The sequence below is a fragment of the Pimephales promelas genome, chromosome 18, assembly GCF_988280905.1.
Source record: "Pimephales promelas chromosome 18, fPimPro1.hap1.1, whole genome shotgun sequence".
NCBI classification, from domain to species: Eukaryota; Metazoa; Chordata; class Actinopteri; order Cypriniformes; family Leuciscidae; genus Pimephales; species Pimephales promelas.
In genome coordinates, this window is record NC_142786.1 from 30,473,484 (window position 1) to 30,499,066 (window position 25,583).

At 39.3% G+C, this 25,583-nt stretch overlaps 1 protein-coding gene across 1 annotated transcript in view; it reads right to left on the minus strand.

The window, feature by feature from the left end:
- The window catches only part of jarid2b (jumonji and AT-rich interaction domain containing 2b), a 130,510-nt gene that overhangs the window by 33,421 nt on the left and 71,506 nt on the right, over window positions 1-25,583 (minus strand). Inside the window, exon 4 of the mRNA XM_039680609.2 lies at window positions 5,595-5,764. Coding sequence (XP_039536543.2) covers window positions 5,595-5,764 — 170 coding nt within the window. The remainder of the gene's footprint in view (window positions 1-5,594; window positions 5,765-25,583) is intronic.

Genomic DNA, 25,583 nt, shown 5'->3' on the forward strand with positions numbered 1-25,583 from the left:
CAGCTTGATTTGTACGGGTCGCCCATCTTAACCCAATGTTGTCAGGGTCCCTGTCAGGTTAACAGGTTTTCAAACAGGTCGAGGTGCATGTCAGTTGAGTGGAGAGATGTTAGACAGTTAGCAGCCCCCCTGCCTGGCACTATATCCCCTCTACGTGACAGCATATGGCACTATGGAGTGAGCTGGAGAGCGGCGAATAAGAGCGGACATTAAAAACATTGTCTCTGGGCTATGGTGACGGCAAGAATGCGAGGGGATTATGGATTATATCTCCACTAATTTACATTCCTGAAAGTCTGCAAATCCATTAACCCAGTTTTACCCTATGCTTGAGGAGTCAGCGGGTGAATTTAATCAGCCTGCTGCCCCACCGCCAAACCACACACGTCAGCGCACTTAATTGAATTGAAATCAGCTATCTTTGTTCTTTCGTAGTGCAACAGCTTCACGGCTGTGGCTTGAATGCGGCGGCTGTGGCCTGAGAGACATAAATAAGGACTTTAAGACAGTCAACGATATCCAAGAGACACTGGAATTGAACTAAATGCTCATGAGGACATTCAAATCCGCATTAAAATACAGTTACAACAGCCTCTTATGTCACACGGGCAATGGGGTACATTATTCATTTACCCATATCTCCTTACCATATTATGACGAGAGGTTCTGAACAAAATTTAATATCACTTTCTAATAAAATGTTTTATTTTTGAATGTATTTATCACATTTTTTTTTAAAGAATTTAGCATATACACTCTCAGAAAAAAAGGTACAAAAGCTGTCACTGGGGCTGTACCTTTTCAAGGTAAACTTTTGTCCATTTCAGGTGCTAATATGTACATTTTAGGTGCTAATAAGTACATTTTAGGTGTTAATATGTACATTGAGTGTTAATATGTACATTTTAGGTGCTGATATGTTCATTTTAGGTCCTAATATGTACATTTTATGTACTAATATGTACATTTCATGAGCTAATATGTCCATTTTAGGTGTTAATATGTACATTTCAGGTGCTAATATGTCCATTTCATGAGGTAATATATACATTTTAGGTGCTAATATGTCCATTTCATGAGCTAATATGTCCATTTTAGGAGGTAATATGTACATTTTAGGTGGTAATATGTACATTTTATGTGGTAACATGTACATTTTAGGAGCTAATATGTACATTTTAGGTACTAATATGTACATTTTCGGTGTTAATATTTACATTTCAGGTGCTAATATGTACATTTTAGGTGCTAATATGTACCACTGAGGTACCAATATGCAGCCTTTGGGTACAAAAGTGTACCTTTTGAAAAGGTACAGCCCCAGTGACAGCTTTTGTACCTTTTGTTCTGAGAGTGTATATATATATGTATATATATATAAGAATTAAGGCATATTTTGCATTGTCCTTAACGTAAGTGAATCTTTTGAATAGTCTCAAAAAGTTTTTTCTCCATGCAATGAAACACTCATCAGGTGTGAAATCAGAAAACGGTTAAGTCAGAGGATAATTCCTGCATTGTGTGTTGTACTTTACATTGCATCAGAGCACATATTTAATGCAATACTGATCCATAGAAAAATCCATTTAAAAAAACTAAACCATGCTTATGTCGTTTCAAAAGGCAGACTATAAATTACACCTGTTCAAGACTCAAACTTTCTTTTAAGAAGACCGTCAGACACATCACATCACCTTTTACACAGCAGTCGCTCCCAGCGGTCCGGTTAAATACTTTTTCTATGCCAGATAAGAGCGCGTTTCACTGGCAGTCAGCCATAACTGAGCTATTGTAGGACTGCCCATTTGACCCTGGCTATATTTACCCAGAATCCATTGATCTGTATTTACCTATCCTCTCTACCTCCACCCCCCTGAAAGATCAACACCGCCTGCTTACGACCGCCTCTCCTGATGGCTGGAACAGACATGCCAAAGTAAAGAGAAAGTCAGGGGTTCTTTGAAGGATAAAACGACACATGGCGTTACGACAACTCTTTACTTCTCATAACACCACTGTATTGTAATACCATTCGGACAACATTACGCTCCACACACGCAAATATACACACTTCAGCAGGGGAGTATCATCTATAAATAATGTCATGGCTGGTGCACAATTATTGAGGTGCAGCCCATCATCTAATTGCCACTGTGGAAAAAACTGCTAAGAGAGTCACTGAGAGTTGAGGCTGATACGCAACACCCTCAACACGTGGATTTGGCCTCTCCATGAACTCCAACACCAGGCCAAGTCAAGTTACGGCCAATTCTGAGGAGACCTGAGCTGACCACACCGCTTACACGGGGCATAACGCATCTGATACAACTAGATAACATTTCACACTGTACCAAAAACCGTGCCCAAGTGATTAAAAGGCTACTTTTACAGAAGCAGTGAATGTTCAAAACCATATATTTTGGCTAATGAATGTCTTGTTTTTTGGAAAACACTGTTAGAGGATAGTTCTGGTTGCTATTTTGAAATCCCGGTGAGGAAAGAAAGTTTATAGGGAAATAAAGCAGTCTAAACCCTCTCCCACAAGGTTTAAGTTATTATTATGCTGTAAAATCTCCAGCCAGAGAATAAACTCAAAGTCCAGCAAGTCTTTGACTTTCTGCTTCCACTTTTCCTACATTTTACACATCTCAGGACACGCATGAAACAAGAGAGAATTTTTTCATTTTTGGTCATTAAGGTCTGATACTAGTAAATGAATTTAAAGTTAAATATTAATGTAAAATAAAAAGGGCCACACAAAGTCTACAGACAGAGCTAAGGGCAGACACAAAAGTGTCAAAAAAAAAAACAAAACAGTGGAAGGCAATCCAGCAAGTCCAAGCTAGCCAAAACAAACACTTGCGGTCAAGGTAACAACTTCGTTAATAATGTGGACATTGACACCAATGTCTCTCAGTCATTGGGGTGTGAGGACGAACCTTCACCTACACTCTTAGAAGAAATGGTTCTATTTAGAACCAGAAATGGTTCCATCCCCCGCTTCATATATGGAACTCCAAAATGGTTCTATATAGAACCATTTTTTTTTGGTAAAAAGTTCTATTGGCCAAGTACGGAACCCCAGGGTTCTATATAGAACCCAGAGGAACCCTTTTTTTAAGAGTGTATAGAACCTTAGGGGTTCCAAATACCTTTTAAGGTTCTATATAGAACCTTTTCTTCTAAGAGAGTAGGGCTATTCTTTCGGCCATTAGAAAGATGGACTTTTTCATGACTGCCCGGTTTAACGACCAGGAGTGAAATCAGCACTGTCGGCCAACACATCCTGTATCGCTGATCTGGAGGAGGCTAGCACTGACTATGAAGGCCGCATTTCACATTTGGGGCAGCTTTGCTCCAATCTATCGCAGAAGAACACGTCTCAGAAGACCAAGGTAACAGACTTAGAGACCAGATCCTGCAGACGAAATATCAAGATGAAAACGCTGAGCAAAAATCTGGCCTGTTGCCTTTGCCACTGGGCGAAACTAACTTTCCGCGTGGTGTAAAGGTTGACCGTTGCTCACCGCATTGGCCCCATCGTGAACAACAGGCCGCAAATTATGATTGCCAGGACTCATCAGGATGCTGTTAACACTAAAATACTCCCTTTTATTAAAGATAAAGCAGAATACAAAGCGGTACATGGATCGCACTACTCTTGTACAAAATTACATTCTATATATCCCCCTGTCTCGCATTTGTGTATCAAGTGCAAGTCTAATGAGGGTATATTGGCGCATTTATTCTGGTTCTGCCCAAAAATATGTACAACCTGGTCTGAGGTCTTTTGTTTTTACTCAAAGGTACTTAAGACTGATTTTCCTCATGATCCCAATCCCAATTTTGCAATATCAGGCCGGGCCCCTTCTTTAATGACCTACAACCTTAATCAAATCCAGACTATGCAATATGGGATGACAATAGCTAAGAAGGCAATTTTGTTGATGTATACCTAAATTTGAGACGTGGATTGCAGAGGGTAGCAGTGTGTTACATATGGAAAATATCAGATTCGAAATTGCTGATAAACCGAAGAGATTTTTGCAGATTTGGTAGTCCTTTATAGAATTTCTGGAAGGGGATCATGGAATTGAACATGTTGGACATATGTTCTAAGAAGTGCGGAACTGTAGATTATATAGCGTCTTGCAGGGTGCAATAACTCACTTTATTTCCATAATTGGGTAATCACTGGTATTGGCATTTAATTTTAAACATACTTTTAATATATGTGTATCTATCTAGATATACATGTAGGTATGGGTATCGTATGTTTGTGAGTGTATGTACTTATACATATGTATATATAGGCATTTATCATTATTATTTATTTTCTTGTTACTTATATGCTGGCATGCGGTGGGGGTTTGTTCTGTAAAAATGTGAAAAGCTTTAAATAAAATATTTAAATGAAATATCTTTCTCTAAACTCAGATTCAACATGAATAGGCTATGAGGCTCTATTCTACCCTGGAGCCTTTAGTTATACCTGTTTCTGTGGTAAAACTAATATTTGAGATTCACTCTATAGAAACACTGTGTACCGACCTTGAAAGCGAGAGGTACCCATAATCTCTTGTGAAAGGCATAGCCTGGTTCACAAAGGTGGGTGTGTTTGTAAAAGTGTGTGTTCATGACACTTCAGGCTGATAACACCATTTTCAACATGAAACAGTTGGCGTTGATACCTCCAAGCTGTGAGAGTCAACATTTGTGCAGCATTGGAGTTTAGATGCCAGCCCTGCCATGACCCCAGTGCTACGGTTCCTGGGCACCAGGTGAGCATGCCAGAGGTGTTAGGTGAAGGCTGTAGGAAAGTTTATCAAGAAAAAAAGACAAAAACTAGCAATGAAATAACTAAAAACTAAAGTAGCCAAAAGGAGAAAACAAGAATTTCATTTTTATCTTTAATCAATGCTGAGTGGTTTGATTTAACTAATTTCCCATGCTTGAATTCTGACTATTGCCATATCGCACGTGACACTCAGGGGCAGGTAAATCTGACAGTGTCAAAACCACAATAAGTAACTGTGAAAAGCCAATGCAATACAATGGCTCAGCTTACTTCGTAAAACATTGCAAAACTAACACAAAACACATTAGTCTTCTTTAGTTAATCTGAACTGCCACGGAACAAAGTGTATAAACAGCCTCAACATCAACTACTGAATATTTTCCAAAATGGCATGCCGTAACTTGGCAAATTCAGCAACTAGTTGTTCCTCTGACAGGATGCAGTCCATGCGGCTGGATGCCCTATAATGATGGTAGTTACAGTTAACTGCTATATGTAGAAGCAATTACACATGTATCACACTTTTAATTGTTCACTTGGACTGTAGTGTGCAGTGTTAAATCTTTAACTTTGCATTTAGTGCAGTTTCTAAAGTGTTGTTCGTCATCATAGTTAGCAGTTACTAGAGGAGGAAAACTAATCCTGAAACTATTTTCAAAAAAAAAAAAAAAATCATCAACCTAATGCACCTACAGACTAAATTAAAAACCAAAAATACAAAAGAAAATTTAAAATAAATAACAAAGTCAAACTATTTTAACTCTGTGAGGAATGGAACTGAAAAATGAGGAAATACCTCGAAGGCATATGAAGGTGAGGAAGTCTTCTGTCTTGGGTTTGCGTTTGGAGAGGAACGTGATGTGTGTGAGCGGCGTGGGCAGAGAGGGGTCGGCCATCTTCACTGGAGTGGTGCTGGGGGAGTTGGGTTGAGACTGTGCAAACTTCCTCTGTGCATGCAGTCTGGGCCTGAGAGAGAGAAAATAGAAACAATAGACTTTAAATACACATGCATTCTATCATTTAACAGAGATTTTATGGATACATTATAAAAAAACGTTTCTTCTGCAAATCCCACTTGGCACTGGGACTTGGATAACGTTGCCCAGAGCAATACATTTCTCTTAACGCATTTGCTCTCGTGATTGTAAAACTTGCTGTTGCCATGACTTATTCAGTCGCTCTGGAACCCTTTCAAACACGATTTTTTGTTCGATTAGCACACAAGAGCTGCTATTTCTGATGGTTATTCAAACTCTGATAACTGGGCTAAGTACTGGAACAGTAAAAGCTACAAGGAAAAATCAAATCAAATGTATTCACCCATATTTGACCTTGTTAATGAACTGATAGCGGGAAAAAAATGAAAAGGTGCCCTTAAAGGAGTAGTTCACTTTAAAAACAAAACAAAAAAACCTTTGCTGATTTACTCACCCACATATCAGCCTTCAGTTGAAAAGAAATTAAGGTTTTTGATGAAAACATTCCAGGATTTTCTCCATATAATGGACTTCAATGGGAACCAAACGGTTCAAGGTCCAAATGAGAGTTTCAGTGCAGCTTCAAAGGGCTTTAAACGACACCAGATGATGAATAAGGGTCTTATCAAGCGAAACAATCGCTCATTTAAAAATAAATAAAAGTTTAAATTTTAGAAGCACAAATGCTCGCCTTGCTCTGTTCTGTGATGAGTGTACGTGACTCTCCTGTTCAAGATCTTTTTTTGAGTCATGACTTGAATGGTCCAAGATAAGAGCCTTATTCATCGCCTGGTGTCGTTTAAAGCCCTTTGAAGCTTCACTGAAACTCTCATTTGGACCGTTTGGTTCCCAATGAAGTCCATTATATGGAGAAAATCTTGCAATGTTTTCATTTCTTTTCAACTGAAGAAAGAAAGACGTGGACATCTTGGATGACATTGGGGTGAGTAAATTATCAGCAAAAGTTTTTTTTAAAGTGAACTACTCCTTTAAGGACAAGGATTGACTTTCAATTTTTTTACTAAAAACTGACAGTGTTTTAAAAAATTATGGAAACAGTTGTTCATTTTTGCAATTAACCTTTTCTCTGTCAGCACACAGCAGTAATTAAAAAAAATTAAAAGACAAACTTACGCATTAGTGTTCTTAGGGACATTAGTGATCAAGTCATACTTAATTATAAAAAAATAGCAAACATTTAACCAAATGATATGGTTAATGTGTTACACACTCTATGGTGGATAATCTCAGATTCATTTCAAAGTGGAAAAGCTGCTATTTTTGTCACATATCTCTAGAATCAGAGTAGACAGTCTCTATGAGTGAGTGACTTGAGACGACACTCGTGCTTCCTTTTTTAGCACTTGCAAGATGTTGTCTAACTCGACCTCTGAATGTTGATTCACGTCAAGGCTTCGAAATGTAATTAACTTCTCCATTACGTGCCGCGGAGACTTCAGCAGGAGCTGATGACTGATAAATAGCACTAAGGATAAATCAAACTGACAACATTCAAGGCCTCACGCTCACTCATTACGGCTTCTCCTTTTGGAGACATCCAGCTCACGGACTCTACATTTCAGTTCGACTCTCCACGGGAAACAGCATGGAATACTAAAAACAGTGGAAAGTTGTACGTCTCAATTCCTCCTCCACCCTCCGTGCGCTGCCAGAGGAGGCACGCGTGTACGCACTTTCCATTTCAGCTGCATTTCATCATTTTACCCACACGTACTCCCTTCGGTCCACGCCTGATGTTTTCTGCCAAATATGTTCTCCCCACACAGAATTAAAAGAAAATAACGGGGGATGGGTAAAAGACAAACATCATTCACTCCTGTACAAATTAATCTCATTCAATCAGAGGACCGTGCCTGAGATGGTTTGCCAACCGCCAGCAGCTTTGACGAAGCTGCAACGGCATCGCTAATCAATTTTCACCAGCGCTATGTTTTGCAGACAGATTGTTCCTTCCATTTTTTTCTTTTCCAGTCTCTCACGACTGTGACTGATGGCACGGGCACCTCCATTATGCCGCAAAATAGGAGAAATGCTGCATCTACTGTTCAAGTCAATTTTGAACAAGGTTACTAATTTGTAATCTTAATTTTGTGGTTCCAAAACCATTATTGAATCACTTATGAAGAATTGTTCGGTTATCTGCTCATTAAATCTGTACTTTTTAAAAGACACCCCTTCTGTAATAGCAAAGACTCCACAAATATAGCAAGGACCAAACTGTGATAATGAACCATGAGAGTCGAGCAATTAAATGTGCTTAAGTCTGAAAGAAGACAGGAAGGAGGAGGAAATAATGAGACTGAAAGCCTCAAAGACATGGATATACTTAAAGTGAACTGTGGTTTATTTACAGAGCAAACTAAAAAAAAGTGGACAAAATTAAAATACAACATGTGTTATGTTTCAAAAAGACACATAATCACCCTCTAAACCAAATCATCTGCACAAAAGGGAACTCCAGCTCCACACTGACATTATTTAATGGAGATTACACAGGGAAAAAGTTCATAGAAACATTTGAGATAGCTGGGGGACTAAATGACAGCTGAGTGAGATTTCAGCCAAAACACACAAGTGTAAAAAAAAAAAAAAAACCTTGGCTTTAAAACATTGCAGCTAGATATTCAACAAAACACTTACAAGCCGGCCAACTTCCCCATTATTTATTGATTGCTAAAGTGTTTCAGGCAGAGGTTTAACCTCATTTAGAATGGTCCAGGGGAGGATTGTTACTTCGCAGGAGAAATAAAGAAAACAATCTCCTTTTCTTGCCATGGTTTTCATAAGAAACCTAAATATTTTTAGGAGCCGAGAACTGCTGCTTTAGAAGTATTAACGCAACCAAGTACCAGAGTAGTTCTGATGCATTAAACCAAAGAAGGATGTCACAGTTCATCGAGTCAGTCTAGACTGCTCTCCTGCTTTTATTGGACTATTTATCCTATCTGTTCCTCATTAAAGAGTATAATGGCCAACTGTTTGACATGGAAGTATCCAGTGACATGCTGGGATAGGCGACATGATGTAGTGTAATCCCTACACATGATGTAGAACGCGATTTTACAACTTAATGCACGTTTCTCACCACATCTACAGTCTAAAAGCAGACCTCACATGATAAGCGGACAAGCGGTAAACTTAAACAGATGAGAGAGAAACAATACAGTGAGTCCAAACAGAAATGGGAATAATCCAAGGAAGATTCTATGGAAATGCCTTCATTGTTGCCTTCATGCAAATGTGTGAGCTCTCTGAAAATATAATGGCTGTGGAAGCATTAGTTTTAAGTCTAATGCTCTTAAGACTCCGACTCTAAACATTAATAGCTTAATTAAGTGAATTCGGCTGCCTGGCTTTTAAAAGCATTGAAGGCACACGAAATGCAAAAGCTCTTTCCAAAAGGTAGGAGGGGTGGTGATGGCGCAGTGGGTAAGACACATGCCTTTGGTGTGAGAGACACTGTGAGACACCAATTTGTCCCTGAGCAAGACACTTAACCCCTAGTTGCTCTAGAGGCGTGCGACCTTTGACACATTTAGCAATTGTAAGTCGCTTTGGATAAAAGCGTCAGCTAAATGAATAAATGTAAATTTGTGTCGAGGTGTGTCACCAAGTGTCGATGGTGCCTTGCATGGCTGACACCGCCGTCGGTGTATGAATCAGTGAGTGAATGGGTGAATGTGAGGCAGAATATAAAGCGTTTTGGTGGCCATTGGGTCTGTGAAAGTGCTATATAAATGCAGTCCATTTACCATTTAAATGTAAAAGGTAGGACACAATATTATTCAGCCTTCAGAATCACATCTATCTTTTGGAGGGAAGACAAACCCAGAATGCATTGCATCAAACTCAGCGAAAAGATATTTCACTGACCGAATACTGAAGATTCTCTATAGAAATAGTGACAACTCATTAAATATTTGTTCACAATGCCTCCATGCTAATGTCAAACTGTATTGGAATCATTCACGTTAAATTCCATTTGTGTGGCATAAGGTATTGTTGCATATATACAGTGTTCCAGTTCAGCAGCTTGTGAAGGTTCATGACATTTAAGATGTTGTCCTTGAAGGTAATTGCCTAAGGCAGGAGACAGCACATAAACTTGTTGGGTTCTAGAGTTCCAGAGTTTTGAAGCTCTGCATATTTTCCCAGGAATAATTGCAGGAGTTGTGGCTGCCCCCAATTATAGCATGTCTAAACAAATTAACGACACACTCCAAAAATAGCCAGGCTCGAAAGGAACTTAGTTCCAACTTCAAGACACTCCTGTCAACCAGGGAAAAATAATATATTAACACAGTCTCAATCTCCATATCCACCGTCTCCAAATTTGCCTTCAATCTCAATGTAATTACCTTCAAATCAATCTAAAGATTTCAAAGTCTCAGTCTACAATGTATCCATAACGTATCAAATTTGCTTCAAATATATCGAACAAAAAGAGAGTCTTTAAACTGCAACATTAGTGATGGAGAGTAGGAATGGGATCCAACCACTTCCTCCAGACAGGATGGGTAAAGAGGGGCCATGGGATTGACTGATCTGGGCATTCCGGTTCTGCTGGTATTTCCCTTCCTCAATGAGCGAGAGACACTGCAACACAATAGCCCCATGGAGCTTCCCAGCCTGTGCACTCCTTAATGGGACTGATATGGGTTCTCTTACAATGCCAGTCTTTTAACAAGAGGCTCATGCATAATTTACAGCTGATAAAAACCACAGCAGGGTAAGGTCACTCCAGGAACTAGGGCTATGATCCAATTACCATGTAGCTCAGGGAGGCCAAAAACCTATGATGAAGAGCTGTGACTGAGGTCAAGTTTAAAGGGTATTTAGTGCATTTATGTAAATCTAAAAATGGAGCAGACTGGTATAAACAGAGATCACTAGAAGGCATCTAGGGGTTTCGATATATCTGTCTCTAGTGTCCAAGGCCACTAGAGTAGAATTGATCTCCGTCCACATTAAAACGACTGAAACACGGATCACGTGACCATTCACCAACACTGGGCATGCCAGTGTAAAAAGGTGGCTGACGAATCAGGGAAAGATACGTCATGACTGTTGACACCCAATCATAGAGCCGAGCGTCAGCCTCTGCGTCATCGTTTCTAAACTCCTCCGTTTTGTCCCATCTTCACTAAAACGCCCTCCGGAGATTCAAAACGCAAAACGGAGATGTAGCGTTTCTAAAATTCTCCGTTTTAGGTCTTCGTTTTTGCCGTTTTAGTCTGGACGGGAGGTGCAAATGTAGCAAAAGGTCTTCGTTTTTAAACTAAAACGCAATAGTGTGGACGGGCCCCAAGTCTCTACCTCCAAAACAACCTCCAGCTTAAAATGCATCTGCCTTCAAATTTTGTCTCGGCCTCCAAATTCGCCTCCAGTTTCAAAGTATTTGCTTTCAAATTTCAGTCTACATCTGACGACATATCTATATTCAGATTTGCCTCAGGTTTCTAATATATCTGTATACAAAAGATGCCACTATTTTCAAAGTATCTGCCTACAGGTGCTGTCAAATCTTCTTGCAGTTTCAAGGTATCTGCCTCCTAATCAATCTACAGATTTCAAGTTACTACCTGAATATCAAATTGGTCTACAGTTTTGGTCAAAGTACCTGCATCCAAATCTGCTTCCAGATTTAATGTATCTGGCTAGTACTCTCTCTCTCTCTCTCTCCTCCACCTGTGTGTGTAAGGGTGTGCTTAAGATAGAGGGACAACAAAGAGGTCAGAGCAAATTAGGCCCCCTGGAGATCAGCCCAGCTGGCCAAGATGTGGAGAGAGCCAGACAGAGGCGGAGTGGAGGGGAGAAAAAGTGAAACCAAAAGGAAAGAAAAAAAGCAAGGGGTGAGCACCTGCTGGGAGGCGCGGAGGGAGGGATTATGGCAGGATGTCCAGATTCATCCTCTTCTAATCCCTGTGCCTCGCCCTTCAAAGAATGCCCCACTCTGATGTTACATGTGGAGCTCTTCTGTGTCACTGATTAGCTTTTAGGACAGCAACAAGAGAGGAGTTGTGTTTGCCCCATCGGAAACGAAAGGAAAAAGCGATCGGATCCCTGGGGCTTAATGGAGGTTCGGAGAGGAGGTGAGGGAGACTGACAAAATGCTTTGGTAACCTTTATGTTACCTTGCTTTACAAGCAACAGCTGTTGCGAGCTGGAGTGAAGGGGACACAGGTGTATTTCACTGAAATATATGCATGGAGTCTAACATGATGGTGGCATGTGGGAAGGGAACATATGCGCATGCACAATGAGATAGTGTTGCAGTACTCGAGACTTTTTGATGGTCTCGGTCTCGTCTCGGACTCAACCGCATTTGGTCTCGGCCTTGGGATTTTTTTTCAAGACCATACAAGACCATAACTGTGAAAATATCACTAATTTGCCAGCATATTGAATTATTAAATTCTTTGTTAATATCCTTGCTTTTATTGTATGTAAAGCGTATTGATTCAAATCCAATCAATAACGTGACTCATTGGTCATTGCTAATTATGTATTTTTGTTACAGCTGCTTGTCACCCATGTATTCATGTTCATGTATTGTTAATAAAAGGCGGAGAAAAGTGAAGACTTGTTTTACATTCTGTTCTAAATGATGGAAGTCATCCAGGAGTATTGAATAAAGATGGTTTATTTCCGCTATGAGTGTTAAATATCTCTGTTTTTATGGGAATGTGGATCTTTCAGATCAATCTGAGAAGATTTCAGATCAATCTCTTTCGATCATGTTTCACATTTTATTGTGTCACGTAGTGTGGGGCGCTGGTCTTGGTCATGACTCGGTCTCACCCTCCCTCAGTCTTGGTGTTGTCTTGGTCTCGGCCCCTAAAAGTCTTGGTCATGAATCGGTCTCGCCCTCCCTCAATCTTGGTCTTATCTTGGTCTCGGCCCCTAAAAGTCTTGGTCATGACTCGGTCTCGCCCTCCCTCAGTCTTGGTCTTATCTTGGTCTCGGCCCCTAAAAGTCTTGGTCATGAATCGGTCTCGCCCTCCCTCAGTCTTGGTCTCAGCCCCTAAAAGTCTTAGTCATGACTTGGTCTCACCCTCCCTCAGTCTTGGTCTTATCTTGGTCTCGGCCCCTAAAAGTCTTGGTCATGACTCGGTCTCGCCCTCCCTCTGTCTTGGTCTTGTCTTGGTCTCGGCCCCTAAAACTCCCTCAGTCTTGGTCTCGGCCTCTAAAAGTCTTGGTTTGGACTTGGTCTCACCCTCCCTCAGTCTTGGGCTTGTCTTGGTCTCGGCCCCTAAAAGTCTTGGTCATGACTCGGTCTCGCCCTCCCTCAGTCTTGGTCTCGGCCCCTAAAAGTCTTGGTCTTGACTTGGTCTCGCCCTCCCTCAGTCTTGGTCTTATCTTGGTCTCGGCCCCTAAAAGTCTTGGTCATGACTCGGTCTCGCCCTCCCTCAGTCTTGGTCTTGTCTTGGTCTCGGCCCCTAAAACTCCCTCAGTCTTGGTCTCGGCCCCTAAAAGTCTTGGTTTGGACTTGGTCTCACCCTCCCTCAGTCTTGGGCTTGTCTTGGTCTCAGCCCCTAAAAGTCTTGGTTATGACTCGGTCTCGCCCTCCCTCAGTCTTGGTCTCGGCCCCTAAAAGTCTTGGTCTTGACTCGGTCTCGCTCTCCCTCAGTCTTGGTCTTGTCTTGGTCTCGGCCCCTAAAAGTCTTGGTCTTGACTCGGTCTCGCCCTCCCTCAGTCTTGGTCTCGGCCCCTAAAAGTCTTGGTCATGACTCGGTCTCGCCCTCCCTCAGTCTTGGTCTCGGCCCCTAAAAGTCTTGGTCATGACTCGGTCTCGCCCTCGGCCCCTAAAAGTCTTGGTCTTGACTCGGTCACGCCCTCCCTCAGTCTTGGTCTTATCTTGGTCTCAGCCCCTAAAAGTCTTGGTCAAGACTCGGTCTCGCCCTCCCTTAGTCTTGGTCTTATCTTGGTCTCAGCCCCTAAAAGTCTTGGTCAAGACTTGGTCTCGCCCTCCCTTAGTCTTGGTCTTGTCTTGGTCTCTGCCCCTAAAAGTCTTGGTCTTGACTCGGTCTCGCTCTCCCTCAGTCTTGGTCTTGTCTTGGTCTCGGCCCCTAAACGTCTTGGTCTTGTCTCGGTCTTGATGCACTTTGGTCTTGGTCTCGGGTTAGGTGGTCTTGACTACAACACTACAATGAGATAAAGTTAAGCTGCTTTTACTGGTTTACCTTAATCATGTTAATGCTTAATCATTTGCTTGTTGAGAAGTTGTCTCTAGTTTCCTCCACTTTCAATGTATCTGCCTCCAATCACAGGGTGCAGTTACAATCTCCAACATTAAACAAACGAAGCTGTCCCATCTGGATACTAAACAAACCTCTTTCTGGCAGGGTGGCTAGTCACATTCTGTGATCTCTGCTGGCGTTGTGTGTAATCTTTGGTAACATGAGCTCTCCTCAATCATAAGCGTGCAGAATGACAATAAAGTAACACAGGTAACTGCAAGAACTCTGGGAATCTACCCAATGCTTGTATACTCTGCATTGTGTGATCGTTTTGAAGGACGGCGCTCCTCTTAAAGAGCATCAAATCGTGCCGAACAGGAGGAATAGTTGGAGGGCTTCCACAAACAAAAGCACATTGGCGGCGCCATGGGTAAAAGGGACAACCCCTCTGGTGTCAGCTCCTCCCCCCCAGATCACGGAGCATCAAAGCATTCCACAGCGGCTGGAGTCACTCCTAATCTCAGCAGCAGGCTCTGGCTCTCTCCGGATAAGATGAGTGGAGCAGGGGAGAAGCTCACAGGGAGGGAGAAAGAGATGAATGATTGCAGGAGAGAGATGGATGGAGCCATGAAGAGAGGGCAGGCACTGATAGACCCCGGGGGCAGAGATGTTTGAGTTTTAAGAGGGAAGAACGGGGAGGAGGGGTGTATAAAAACCCTTTGTGTGCAACACTGATTCATTCAGCTTTTCCGGCATGTGCATGTATTAAAATGGAGGAAACTTTAAAGGATTGCTATCAGACGAGAAGCACAGCCCTCGTGGATCCAACATAATGATCTGTAGAAAAAGAATGAACTGGAAGACACAGTTAATAAAGGTATCTTGTTGATGTGTTGGTATGGATCATATCTAAAACCTACGCTAGGCTAAACATTTTCATTATTATTATTATTAATATATTTATAAAAACTCAATCTAATTAAATACCTACCTTAAACACCTAGCCCACAAATAAAGACAGAACAGCCAAGTACTCTGTGTCCATAGAGATGCATTTTAGCATTTTAACTTAAAATATATATATATATATGTGTGTATATTGTGAAAACTGTAATTTTAAGCCTAATTTTAAGCCCTGCTTGACTGACAAATCCTTTAATTTGTTGATATTCTGATAATGACCATACCATGATGTCACACTATGATGTGACTGCAGAACAGACACTCATAATTCTCAGCATAGAGCATGTGTATGTGTAACGTGCCATCTATTTGATTTGTATTGTTAGAGATAAACAAGCTCGGTAGATTGACTGTGATCTCCAACATAGTTTACTTTGAATCTACTCATTCAAATCTGCTCAGTACATATCCCGTCATTGTTAAATCCATCTTCTGTCATGCCCAGCTGCTCTAGGCTTCATTAAAACTGCCTAGAGGCACACACAAACACCTGTCAATCAAACAAATTAACGGCATACAAAGCATAAAGATAATAAAATACCCTTATCAATAGAGTCATGTCTCAGCATTTCAGTGTAGACCTGAAAAAATTGCATGTTGCTCTGATGGCAAGTAAATCCCTTATTGTGGTGGTATGATTAATACCATTCATTTTTAAATCACTTTATTTTATTTATAATTGATCACATTAAATAAACATTTCGTGGTAAAATAACAGCTGTAATTTAAACTATTCTTACTGCTATGCTACCAGACAGAGAAGGGAGAAAGTAATGAATGATAAGGAGGAATGGCCGGTTTTTCCGTAAAAGTCAAACATCTTTCATTTTCTCGCTGGCTTCTAGTATACATGCTAACTCTCTCTCTCTCTCTCTCTCTTTCTCGCTCTCTGCTAAAACTAAACAGCTCCAGATGGGCCACATGGTCCTGATAAAGTCTCTCAGCAGCCTCTGCCAGTGCGGAGCAGCTGGCTCTGAGAGAACGGTGAGGAGCCAGCGGCACATGTGCCGGGCAGCCAAGCGCAGGGGGATCCCTGATTCTGGGTCATTCATGAGCCTGCTCCAATAAACTGTGCTGAAATGATAATTGCTACAAAATGGTGACAAAGCAGAAAAACAAAGCATTGGGTTGGGTTAGATGGTCAAAACAAAATAGGGTAAATATTTGTAAACAAATTGTTCTTTCAAATGAGTACTTTTTAATTTATTGAGCCGAGTCATTTTGCTAAACATTTCTAAAATCACTCAACTGTGAAAGTTTTATTTGAGGAGTAAAACGGTGAAGTGGAAAATGTTCAGCAAGTTACATGGATGTGTAAATACATTTTATATTAGCATAAGTGAAAATTAGCTTCAAGACATATTTTTTTAACAAAATGTTTATTTTATTTGTGGCGATGTTCAATAAAATGAGCCACCTGAATGAACTGATTCACTAAAATGAATATAAAATATTGTGTACAGTTTTTCCTTTTCGTAGAACGTTCAGTTTTTAGGCAAATGGTGAAAAAAAGAAAAGAAAAATACACTAACATACAAAACTTGGGGTCAGTAAGATTTTTTTAAGTGTGTTCACAATTTGCAATTATTTGAAACATTAATATTGTGAAATATTGTTATAACTTTAAATATAAAAATAAATGTCTATTTGGATACATTTATTCCTGTGAAGGCAAAGCTGAATATTCAGCATCATTACTTCAGATCCTTCAGAAATCCTTCTAATGCTATTTGCTGCTCAAGAAACACTTATTATCAATGTTAAAAATAGCTGTGCTGCTTAATGATCAGCATTTATTTGAAATCAAAATATTTGTAACATCACTTTCACAGATAAGGTAAATGAATGCAAGTACACATTGATGGCCTAAGTCTAAGACACGAAACGAGCAGTTTGTGTGAGAAAATGAACAGTATTTATATAGTTTTTACCTCATGTAACCACAGCCACAAAGCGCCCAGGGCCTCAGAGTACTTGGACGTGGCTGTGGTTACAAGAGTTAAAATTGATATAAATACTGTTAGTTTTCTCACACAAAACCGCTCGTTTCGTGTCTTAGGCCACGTGTACTTTTTCGAGTCATTAAATCATGTTTAATTTGGACTTCTCTGTGCATGCTTTTTAAGGTGGTGACCATAGACCTCCATTATATGACTGATAGACAAACGGTTTGACTTAAAAGTATTAAAATTTAAACTATTGCAGAAACAAAGACGCTTACATCTTCGATGCCCTTGAGGTAAGCTAAAACATACCAAAAATTAATTTCAAAGTGAACTATCCCTTTAATGGGTCCTTGCTGAATAACAACATTGAACATTCATTTCATTACTGACCCCAAATTTTTGAAAGGTAAAAGAAAATATTAATTGAATCTCAAATAAACTTTGTGCTAGCCCTCTGAGAGAATACAGAGAGCTAAGACAGTAAAAAGACTAGTGAAAGATGCTCTCTGACCCTGGGCTGGAGAATAAATGAATGTGATTTTGAAGACTCTCCCTGTAGAGCGCTCTACATCAGAATAAACTGTAGACCTGCAAATACACCCCAGTATTTGATTTCTTATTGCTTTTCTGCCTATCTGAGTCAAGTTCTCTGCTCAGAACCATGAAAGATGGTTTGGTATTGGATTGATCTTTCACCTTGCACCCTACGGCTCTGCCTTCATACATCACCACATTAGTCAGGTAAGCCCAAAGACGCGGGGTCACAGAGGTCACGAGGAGAAAAATACAAACCTGACTCAGGGGTAACCTACAAATGCCACCGTTCATCACAAAAAATACAGCTATGACATTAACGTAAATCTCAAGGGGAATAAAAATATGGATTTGTGCAACAAAAAGCCCTTAGCATCTAAACACACATGAGATTTAATTATAAAGCTAGATATTTCTAAGCCATCATGTTTTAGCTTAAGTGCACTGCATCACCATTAAACATGCAACCACTAAAAGCCTAATATCAGCTCTTCGCTCAGCACCACAATCATTTTACATCAGCTTCTAAAAATGTCAGCCTGACAGTAAAAATACTTAAGCCTTGCTAACTTCTTCACATAAACACTTGAAAACATGTAAACTTGAATGTGTAAACTGGGAGGACAAAATATGCGGAAATGATAAACTTGAACTCTTGGATGGTTAAACTTCGCAAATCACATGAGTGCCGAACCGTGGAGCCAGGTCCGTACAGATCACCAATCAACTGCGATCCATTACACGCCCCAACACATTACAGAAATAAAATGGGCTGCACTCTCAGAAAAAAAGGTACAAAAGCTGTCACTGGGGCTGTACCTTTTCAAAAGGTAAACTTTTGTCCATTTTAGGTGCTAATATTACATTTTAAATGGTAATATGTACATTTTAGGTGCTAATATGTACATTTTAGGTGTTAATATGTACATTTTATTTTCTAATAAGTACATTTTAGGTGTTAATATGTACATTTTAGGAGCTAATATGTACATTTCAGGAGCTAATATGTCCATTTTAGGTCCTAATATGTACATTTTAGGTGTTAATATGTACCACCAAGGTACCAATATGCAGCCTTTGGGTACAAAAGTGTACCTTTTGAAAAGGTACAGCCCCAGTGACAGCTTTTGTACCTTTTTTCCTGAGAGTTCACGTGGACTTGTCAGGAAACATGCAGAGGCCAAGCCAAATTCGAGTCAACATCAGATTTCAGACTTAAAAAAAAGAAGAGAGCAGGACTTGACTGATAACAGTAATGAATTCTGTCATTTAAACCAGCTAAGTGTAAAAACAGGAATTTCTAAATTTACACTTCAGCCATAAACTGTCTTTTCTATTTACAGGCCTATTTTAGCACTCTATTGCTTTAAAAGCGGTCACGAGTGTGTTTATATGACTTGTGGGCTTCAGGAGGCCTTTGCCACCAAAGCGGCGCTAAAAAACATATTTTCAAGAATTGTCATCACAACATTTGTTCACTGTAAAAAAATATTGTTGGTTTAACTTAAAAAAGTAAGTAACCTGGTTGCCTTAAAATTTTAAGTTGATTGAACTGGAAAAAGTGAGTTAAAACAATGAAGGACAATGATTTAATCGTCAGAAACTCAAAATAATAAGTTATCTCAACTAAATTAATTATTTAAGTTGATTTGACGAAAGAAAAAATGTTGTGATAACAAATCTTGAAAATATTTTTTTACAGAGTTCTTTTGTCAAATCAACTTAATCGACTTTGTCAATCAACAATAATTTAGTTCAGATAACTTATTATTTTGAGTTTCTGATGATTAAATCAATCTCCTTCATTGCATTAACTCACTTTTTCCAGTTCAATCAAGTTAATACCAACAAGATTTTTTTACAGTGTATAAAGTTCCTGAACGATAACGGCCGACCAGAGCCGCTGCTGGACAGGTGCCAAAATGATACCAGTTTACATAATTAAATTGCTTGTGATTTCACTAAAGGCTGTTTGTTACGTAACAGAAAGCGTAAGCTGCTGAGGCTGCAGAGTGAGGAGAGAAAGAGACAGACAGAAACCAGTGCTCCAAAAAAATCCCTGTCTAAATCCCGTGTCCCCACTTAAGATGTCTGTCACTCTTTATATAGGGCTGCAACTTAACCCAGCCGGTGTGCTTTAACAATAGAGCAGACGTGCTGCGCTCAGACAGGTGGTCTCGACTGGCACCGAGCCAGATGCTGAGGGCCCACGCCAGCCTCTCTTCCATTTGAACACATCCGTCTGCTGCTCATGCGTGATGTCACACCGATGCACCCGGACGCTGTCAATCACTGCTGGGCATCATTAATGCTGTGCGCAGCTAGACCGCTTCCAGACAAAAAGATGAAGGGAGTCCGAGAGAACAAGGACAAGGGGAGCTTTTCATGCATAAAATCAGAAAGATTTCTTCTGGATCATCTCTAGTGTTACAAATACAGCTTTTTTATTGGCCTGCACTGCCATTTTAAACACAAACAGGCCAGTTGACAAAGCAACCACAGTGCCCTTTAAGGGATAGTTCACTCAAATGAATATATGAAAAATCTTTCATTTACTAAACCTGCATGACTGTATTTCCTCTAACAAAACATATCTTGAGAATGGAAGTCAACGGTCATCAAAGCTGGTTGGTTTCCAACATTCTCAAAATAACTTATTTTGTGATTGACAGAAGACAGAAATCCATTCAGGTTTGGAAAGACTGGAGGGGCGTACAGAATTTTCAATTTTGAGTGATCTATCCCTTTAAGAGCAGGTAAATCTACTGTAAAATCAAATTACACCATAGTAGACCGACATGCAACAAATTGGTAAAAATGGTAGCTCATTTAAATAATAGTGCATACATTTAAATAATTAAAATCTTTTTGAACTTTATGTTCTCTGATGTGAACTTTATGAAATCTCAGATGTCTGCAGAGTGTGTGTATGTGAAATTTTAGTGCACAATACCCCACAGATATTTTTACATAGCATGTTAAAGTTGTCACTTTTTGAGGGTTAGCAAAAAAAAATGCACCGTTTTGTGTCTGGCCCTTTAAATGCAAATGAGCTGCAGCTCCCTAGCAGTTCCAACATGCAGACAGACTAAAATGACAGAAACTGAAGAAGTGACAATGTAGAATGCAACAGGACATCTCTGAATTGTTAGTTGATGAATTTATGTTGCTGATGTGGATTTAACCATCTTCAATTAGCATATTCTGTCAGGATATTATATAAAACTGTTGTGAGATGCACACAGAGTGACTATAACAGCTCTTCCTCTTCTCAACATGGACTGCGTATTCCCGGGGCGGGGTTATTGATGTCACTAACCCGGGAGGAAGCTTGTGTAGTTCCTACCAGACGTTTGTTGTAGTCCTTAAAAAACAATTTCTTTAAATCAAATATCTCTCTTTGCTTTGAACTTTGAGCGTTGTAACTTTGCAGATGTTGTTTATGCTCATACAGCAACATTACACACTAACTAAAGTTAGAAAAGTGAAATCATAATCAACCACCCCTTTAAAGAACAATTGTAGAAAATATGTACACTCAGTTTCCATTGGTCCAAACGTAATGTATTTCATAGACAGCAAAGTATAACATCCAGTTCTGTTCGCTGATATCCAGTTTATTCTAACTCAAACAAAAATTAGACTCTCTTTAACAGATTCAATGCTATGACCCTCGTAAACCTGGGCAAAATATGTAGACCAGGCAAGTTACATAGTGTTCTTAGCTCATCAGAACAGCCTGGCACCTTGTGAACATGATTTGTTTCACGGTGGACTGACAAAAACCTGTGCAACATGAATCCTCAGTCGGAACAGAGTAAAGCCAGACAATCCGTGCTGTGTTTGTTGTCAGTATGCATCAAATGGTTCGTGAAGAGTGAGACTATTTACCTGTTTACACCTGGACACTTCATGTGTTTTTACTGATCATATAGCTATCTGGTTTGTTAAAACGGTTCCATTTACACCTGGCCACATAAAAGTGTCTCCACAAAACAAATGCTAGGGTGTTCTGTGTGTTTGCTAGACAGTTGCAAGAGTGTTGCTATGGTGTTTCTAGGCAATTGCAAGGGTGTTCTGGGTGCAGACTTTTAAAAACTCACCCACCTCACACGTTTTTGAACGATAGTGTACACATACACTGGTGGAGAAAATTGAGATGCTGATGTGGAAATGTTAAAATAATACACATTAAATCTATTGGCTTTATCAAAGATAAAAACAATCAATCTAATCAGGGTTAAACTGATAGGCTCTTGTGTCTTTTGCAAGCTGTACGACAACAGTGGAAGACAAAAGGAGAAATTTTGCAGAATATCCAAGCTGCTTAACATATAAAAGTGAATGGGAACTGGGCCAGTCGAGCAAGAATTTCAGTGAATAAAGACTCATATTTCATTCAGTTCCTCATATGACTTTAAATATAGTGCACAAGTCACTTGGACTATTTTCACGATGCTTTTTTTCGTCCTTTGCGGCACTCAGCCCCAGTCCCCATACACTTTCTTTGCATGGAAAAGAGAAGTAAAGAAAGACATTCTGCTAAATATATTTTTTTTAAATATCTTCTTTTGTGTGCCAGGGTAGAAGAAGAAAAAAAAAGTCATACCGTTTTGGGACAGAATGAGGTTTATGAATGAGTTAAATGAATTCAAATGACTAGATTTGAATTTTTTGGGTTAATATCCCTTTAAGAGCTGTGTTCATAACTCGGAGGCATTGCCAAAACAAACGCACAGCTAATGGAGCATGGCTGCCATTCAACACTGCTCTCAACATGGCAAAATGTTTTAGAGCAAATCAAAAGACAGGAATCAGAACGACGATGTAGAAAAACACAAGTGCCGATGTGTATTCAACTCAAACCATTGAGCATTATCAGTTACATTAAAATAACATGCCCTAACATACACACCTGGCCACAGCAGGTGAGATTATGGCCCATTGCTTCCACTTATCCAGCCCCAACCAATCGGCAGCCACAATTGTCTGCTGTGCAAATACCTCAGCCTGAGACCTCAAACACAGGACATTCCTGCCCTGTGAATCAACCGGAGTTTGGAGCCAAACTGCCTACCTGAGAGTCTTCTTCTCACGCTATAGCTCTCAATTCATCTCCGAAAACATGCGTCACACTCCAATCATGTTTAATCGCTTGCTTATCGCAGACATTGATCTGCTGTACCATTAGAGTGGATTGGAGTATGTAGCGCAACCAGCAGATTTAGAGGAAAATCAATGTGGCTATTATAGAGCCATATGTACTGTAGGCATGATGTATGCATGAATATGACATATTTAAAGTGAAAGTAATAAAAGTAATACATCTGAAAAGTAATGTAGTATGTGCCAAGAGTGCATGGAAAACTCCACACCAACAACTCACTAACATAAAACTTTAAAACACTGCTCAGAATACTTTATTCTTATAATGTAATGCTCTCACCTACTGTAGAGGTATCAAGTGGGGCTGTCAAACGATTAATCACATCCAAAATAAAAGTTTGTGTTAACATAATATATGTGGGTGCACTGTGTATAATTATTTTATACACATATATAAAAATACACACACATGCCTGTATATATTGAAGAATTATTTTCATGTATACACTGTATATGGATTTATATATAATTTATATCATATATAAATATAAATATTTTATAAATAAATAAAAAAAATTCTTAAATGTACATGCATGTGTGTGTCTATATATATATATATATATATATATATATATATACAAAATAATTATACACAGTGCACCCACATATATTATTTAAACACAAACTTTTATTTTAGATGCGATTAATCACGATTATTAGTTTGACAGCACTAATATCAAGAGTGATTTTATACTATATTTTAATACTTTATTTAATATAGACTACCTTTCAAAAGTTTGTTGGAAAGACGTTTACATTTTTTTTCAAATAAGTCTCGTATGCTCAACAAAGCAGCATTTATTTGACCAAAAACAGTAATATTCTGAAATAATATTAATACCATTTGAAATGTTTTCAATTACATTTTAAAAAGTTATTTATTCGTGGGATAGGGATCATCTGGAATTTTTCACCAGCCATTAATCCAGATTCTAAAGAAACGCTAAAAATGTTGAAAATAAATAAATTAATTAATTAATAAAAAAATTATATATATATAATAAATATATATATATATATATATTTTTATTTTTTTGGAAACGGTGACATTCTTTTCATGATTCTTTTACGAATAGAAAATTACTATTTAAACATTAGAAAAATGTTTTTACTGTCACATTTGATCAACGTGAATGCATCGTTAGTGAAAACTATTTGAAATTTCTTTCCAAAAAAAACAAAACACAAAATAATCTTACTTATCACTTATAAATCTATAACTTGACTTTTTCAACACATTTAAACATTGAGCGTTGTTATAACACTTGACCTAGGGGCAATGTGCTGCCTGTAGAGTTGCACTGATGAACACTGACACGAACAGTGTGAAAGGACCTTAAGAAATACGCTAGTATTTTATTCTCAACACAGCAAAGAAATGTTTGTAAAGGCGGCATTGGCCCAACACAAAAGAGTAATTTGGCAGCAACTAAGCAGCCACTACACAAACAATTCAAACGATTCTCTCTTTAAGAAGGGTTCTCAAACAAGTAAACACAAATACACACTAAAAAGGACAGGCCTCTTCAACGCCTGCCACATTTGGCGGCCCCTTGTCTCCTCTAACTGGGGTTTTGTGTGCATTCAGCACGTCTAGGCGACAGATTTTAAACGAAGGATGGGAAGTCGCTGCTTTGACACTTGGCTGAGCTCGGAGGCCTCTCTATTTCCCAATCCTGGGAATGCAAACAGCAGTCTTCTCCCAAACGTCTTTCCACGTCCCTCCCCTTGCAACCTGGCCAGCCCCTGCACCTGTGCCTCTGGCTGTCTCTCCTCCCTTTCGTTCCCTCTCTCTCTCACTTTCTTTTTTGGGTTTATTGTAGGCCAGGTGTGACAGACGTTGGCACTCCCTCAATCAGACTCCTTGTTGTCGTCTTATGTGGGCACCAGATGCCTAATAAGTTGCCCAGCATGCAGACACACACAAGTACACAGACTTCCAACACATTCAAATGTCCAGTATAGGATGCCAAATGTGATTCTTTAAAGGAAACGTTCTCCAAAAAAATCACCATTCTGACAATTTAATCAACCTCATGAGGTTTTAAACACAAAATGTGGAACACAAAAGGTATTTTGAATAATGTGCTGGACGCTCTTTTCCATGCAGTTACAACAAATAGGGAATTCGGATGGATGGACGCTCATAAATATCAAAAGGATGGATGCGCAAAAGCTCCATAAATATAGTGATTTTCAATCTGTGAACAAATCATTCTTTTGGGTCATTTCAATTACGTAGAGAACAGATCTGAATTATTAATTCATGAATCGCATTGTTTTTTTAATTAAATTCTTTGAATCAAGATAAGCCGTTCTAGAGTTAAAGGGATACTCCAATTTTTTGGGAAATCGGATTAAGATTTAAACAGTTGGGTTTTACCGTTTTCGAATGCATTCAGACAATTTTCTGATATTTAGAAGAATATCAGTAACCAGACAGTTTCTGGTCTCATTGACTTGCATAGTAGGAAAAAAAATATTTACTATGGTAGTCAATGAGACCAGAAACTGTCTGGTTACTGATATTCTTCTAATTATCAAAAAATCGTCTGAATGGATTCGAAAACGGTAAAACCCAACTGTTTAACTCTTGGGAAGTGGTAAAATGAGCCGATTTCAAAAAAAAAAAGTTGAAGAACTTGAAGTTCACTCTGTTCCTCAAATCTGTCATATGGCTTCAGAAGACTTGGAATATGATGAACAAGTTATATGGACCATTTTTATGATACAGCATATTTATGGTGCTTTTGTGTCAAGCTTTTGAAACTGTACATTCATTATAATTACATGAAAAATCCCCAACATTGTTCTTTAGGAGTCATGCTGGATTGGAATCACATGAGGGTGAGGAACTAAATAATGACAGAATTATTATTTTTGAATGACCGGTCCCTTTAAGACTCTTAGCGGCCCACAATGCTTTAGCGATTACACTGCATCTGCTGCTCTTTGTCCTTACTTGCATCTCTGCACTGCCCATCTCAAACCGTTCCAG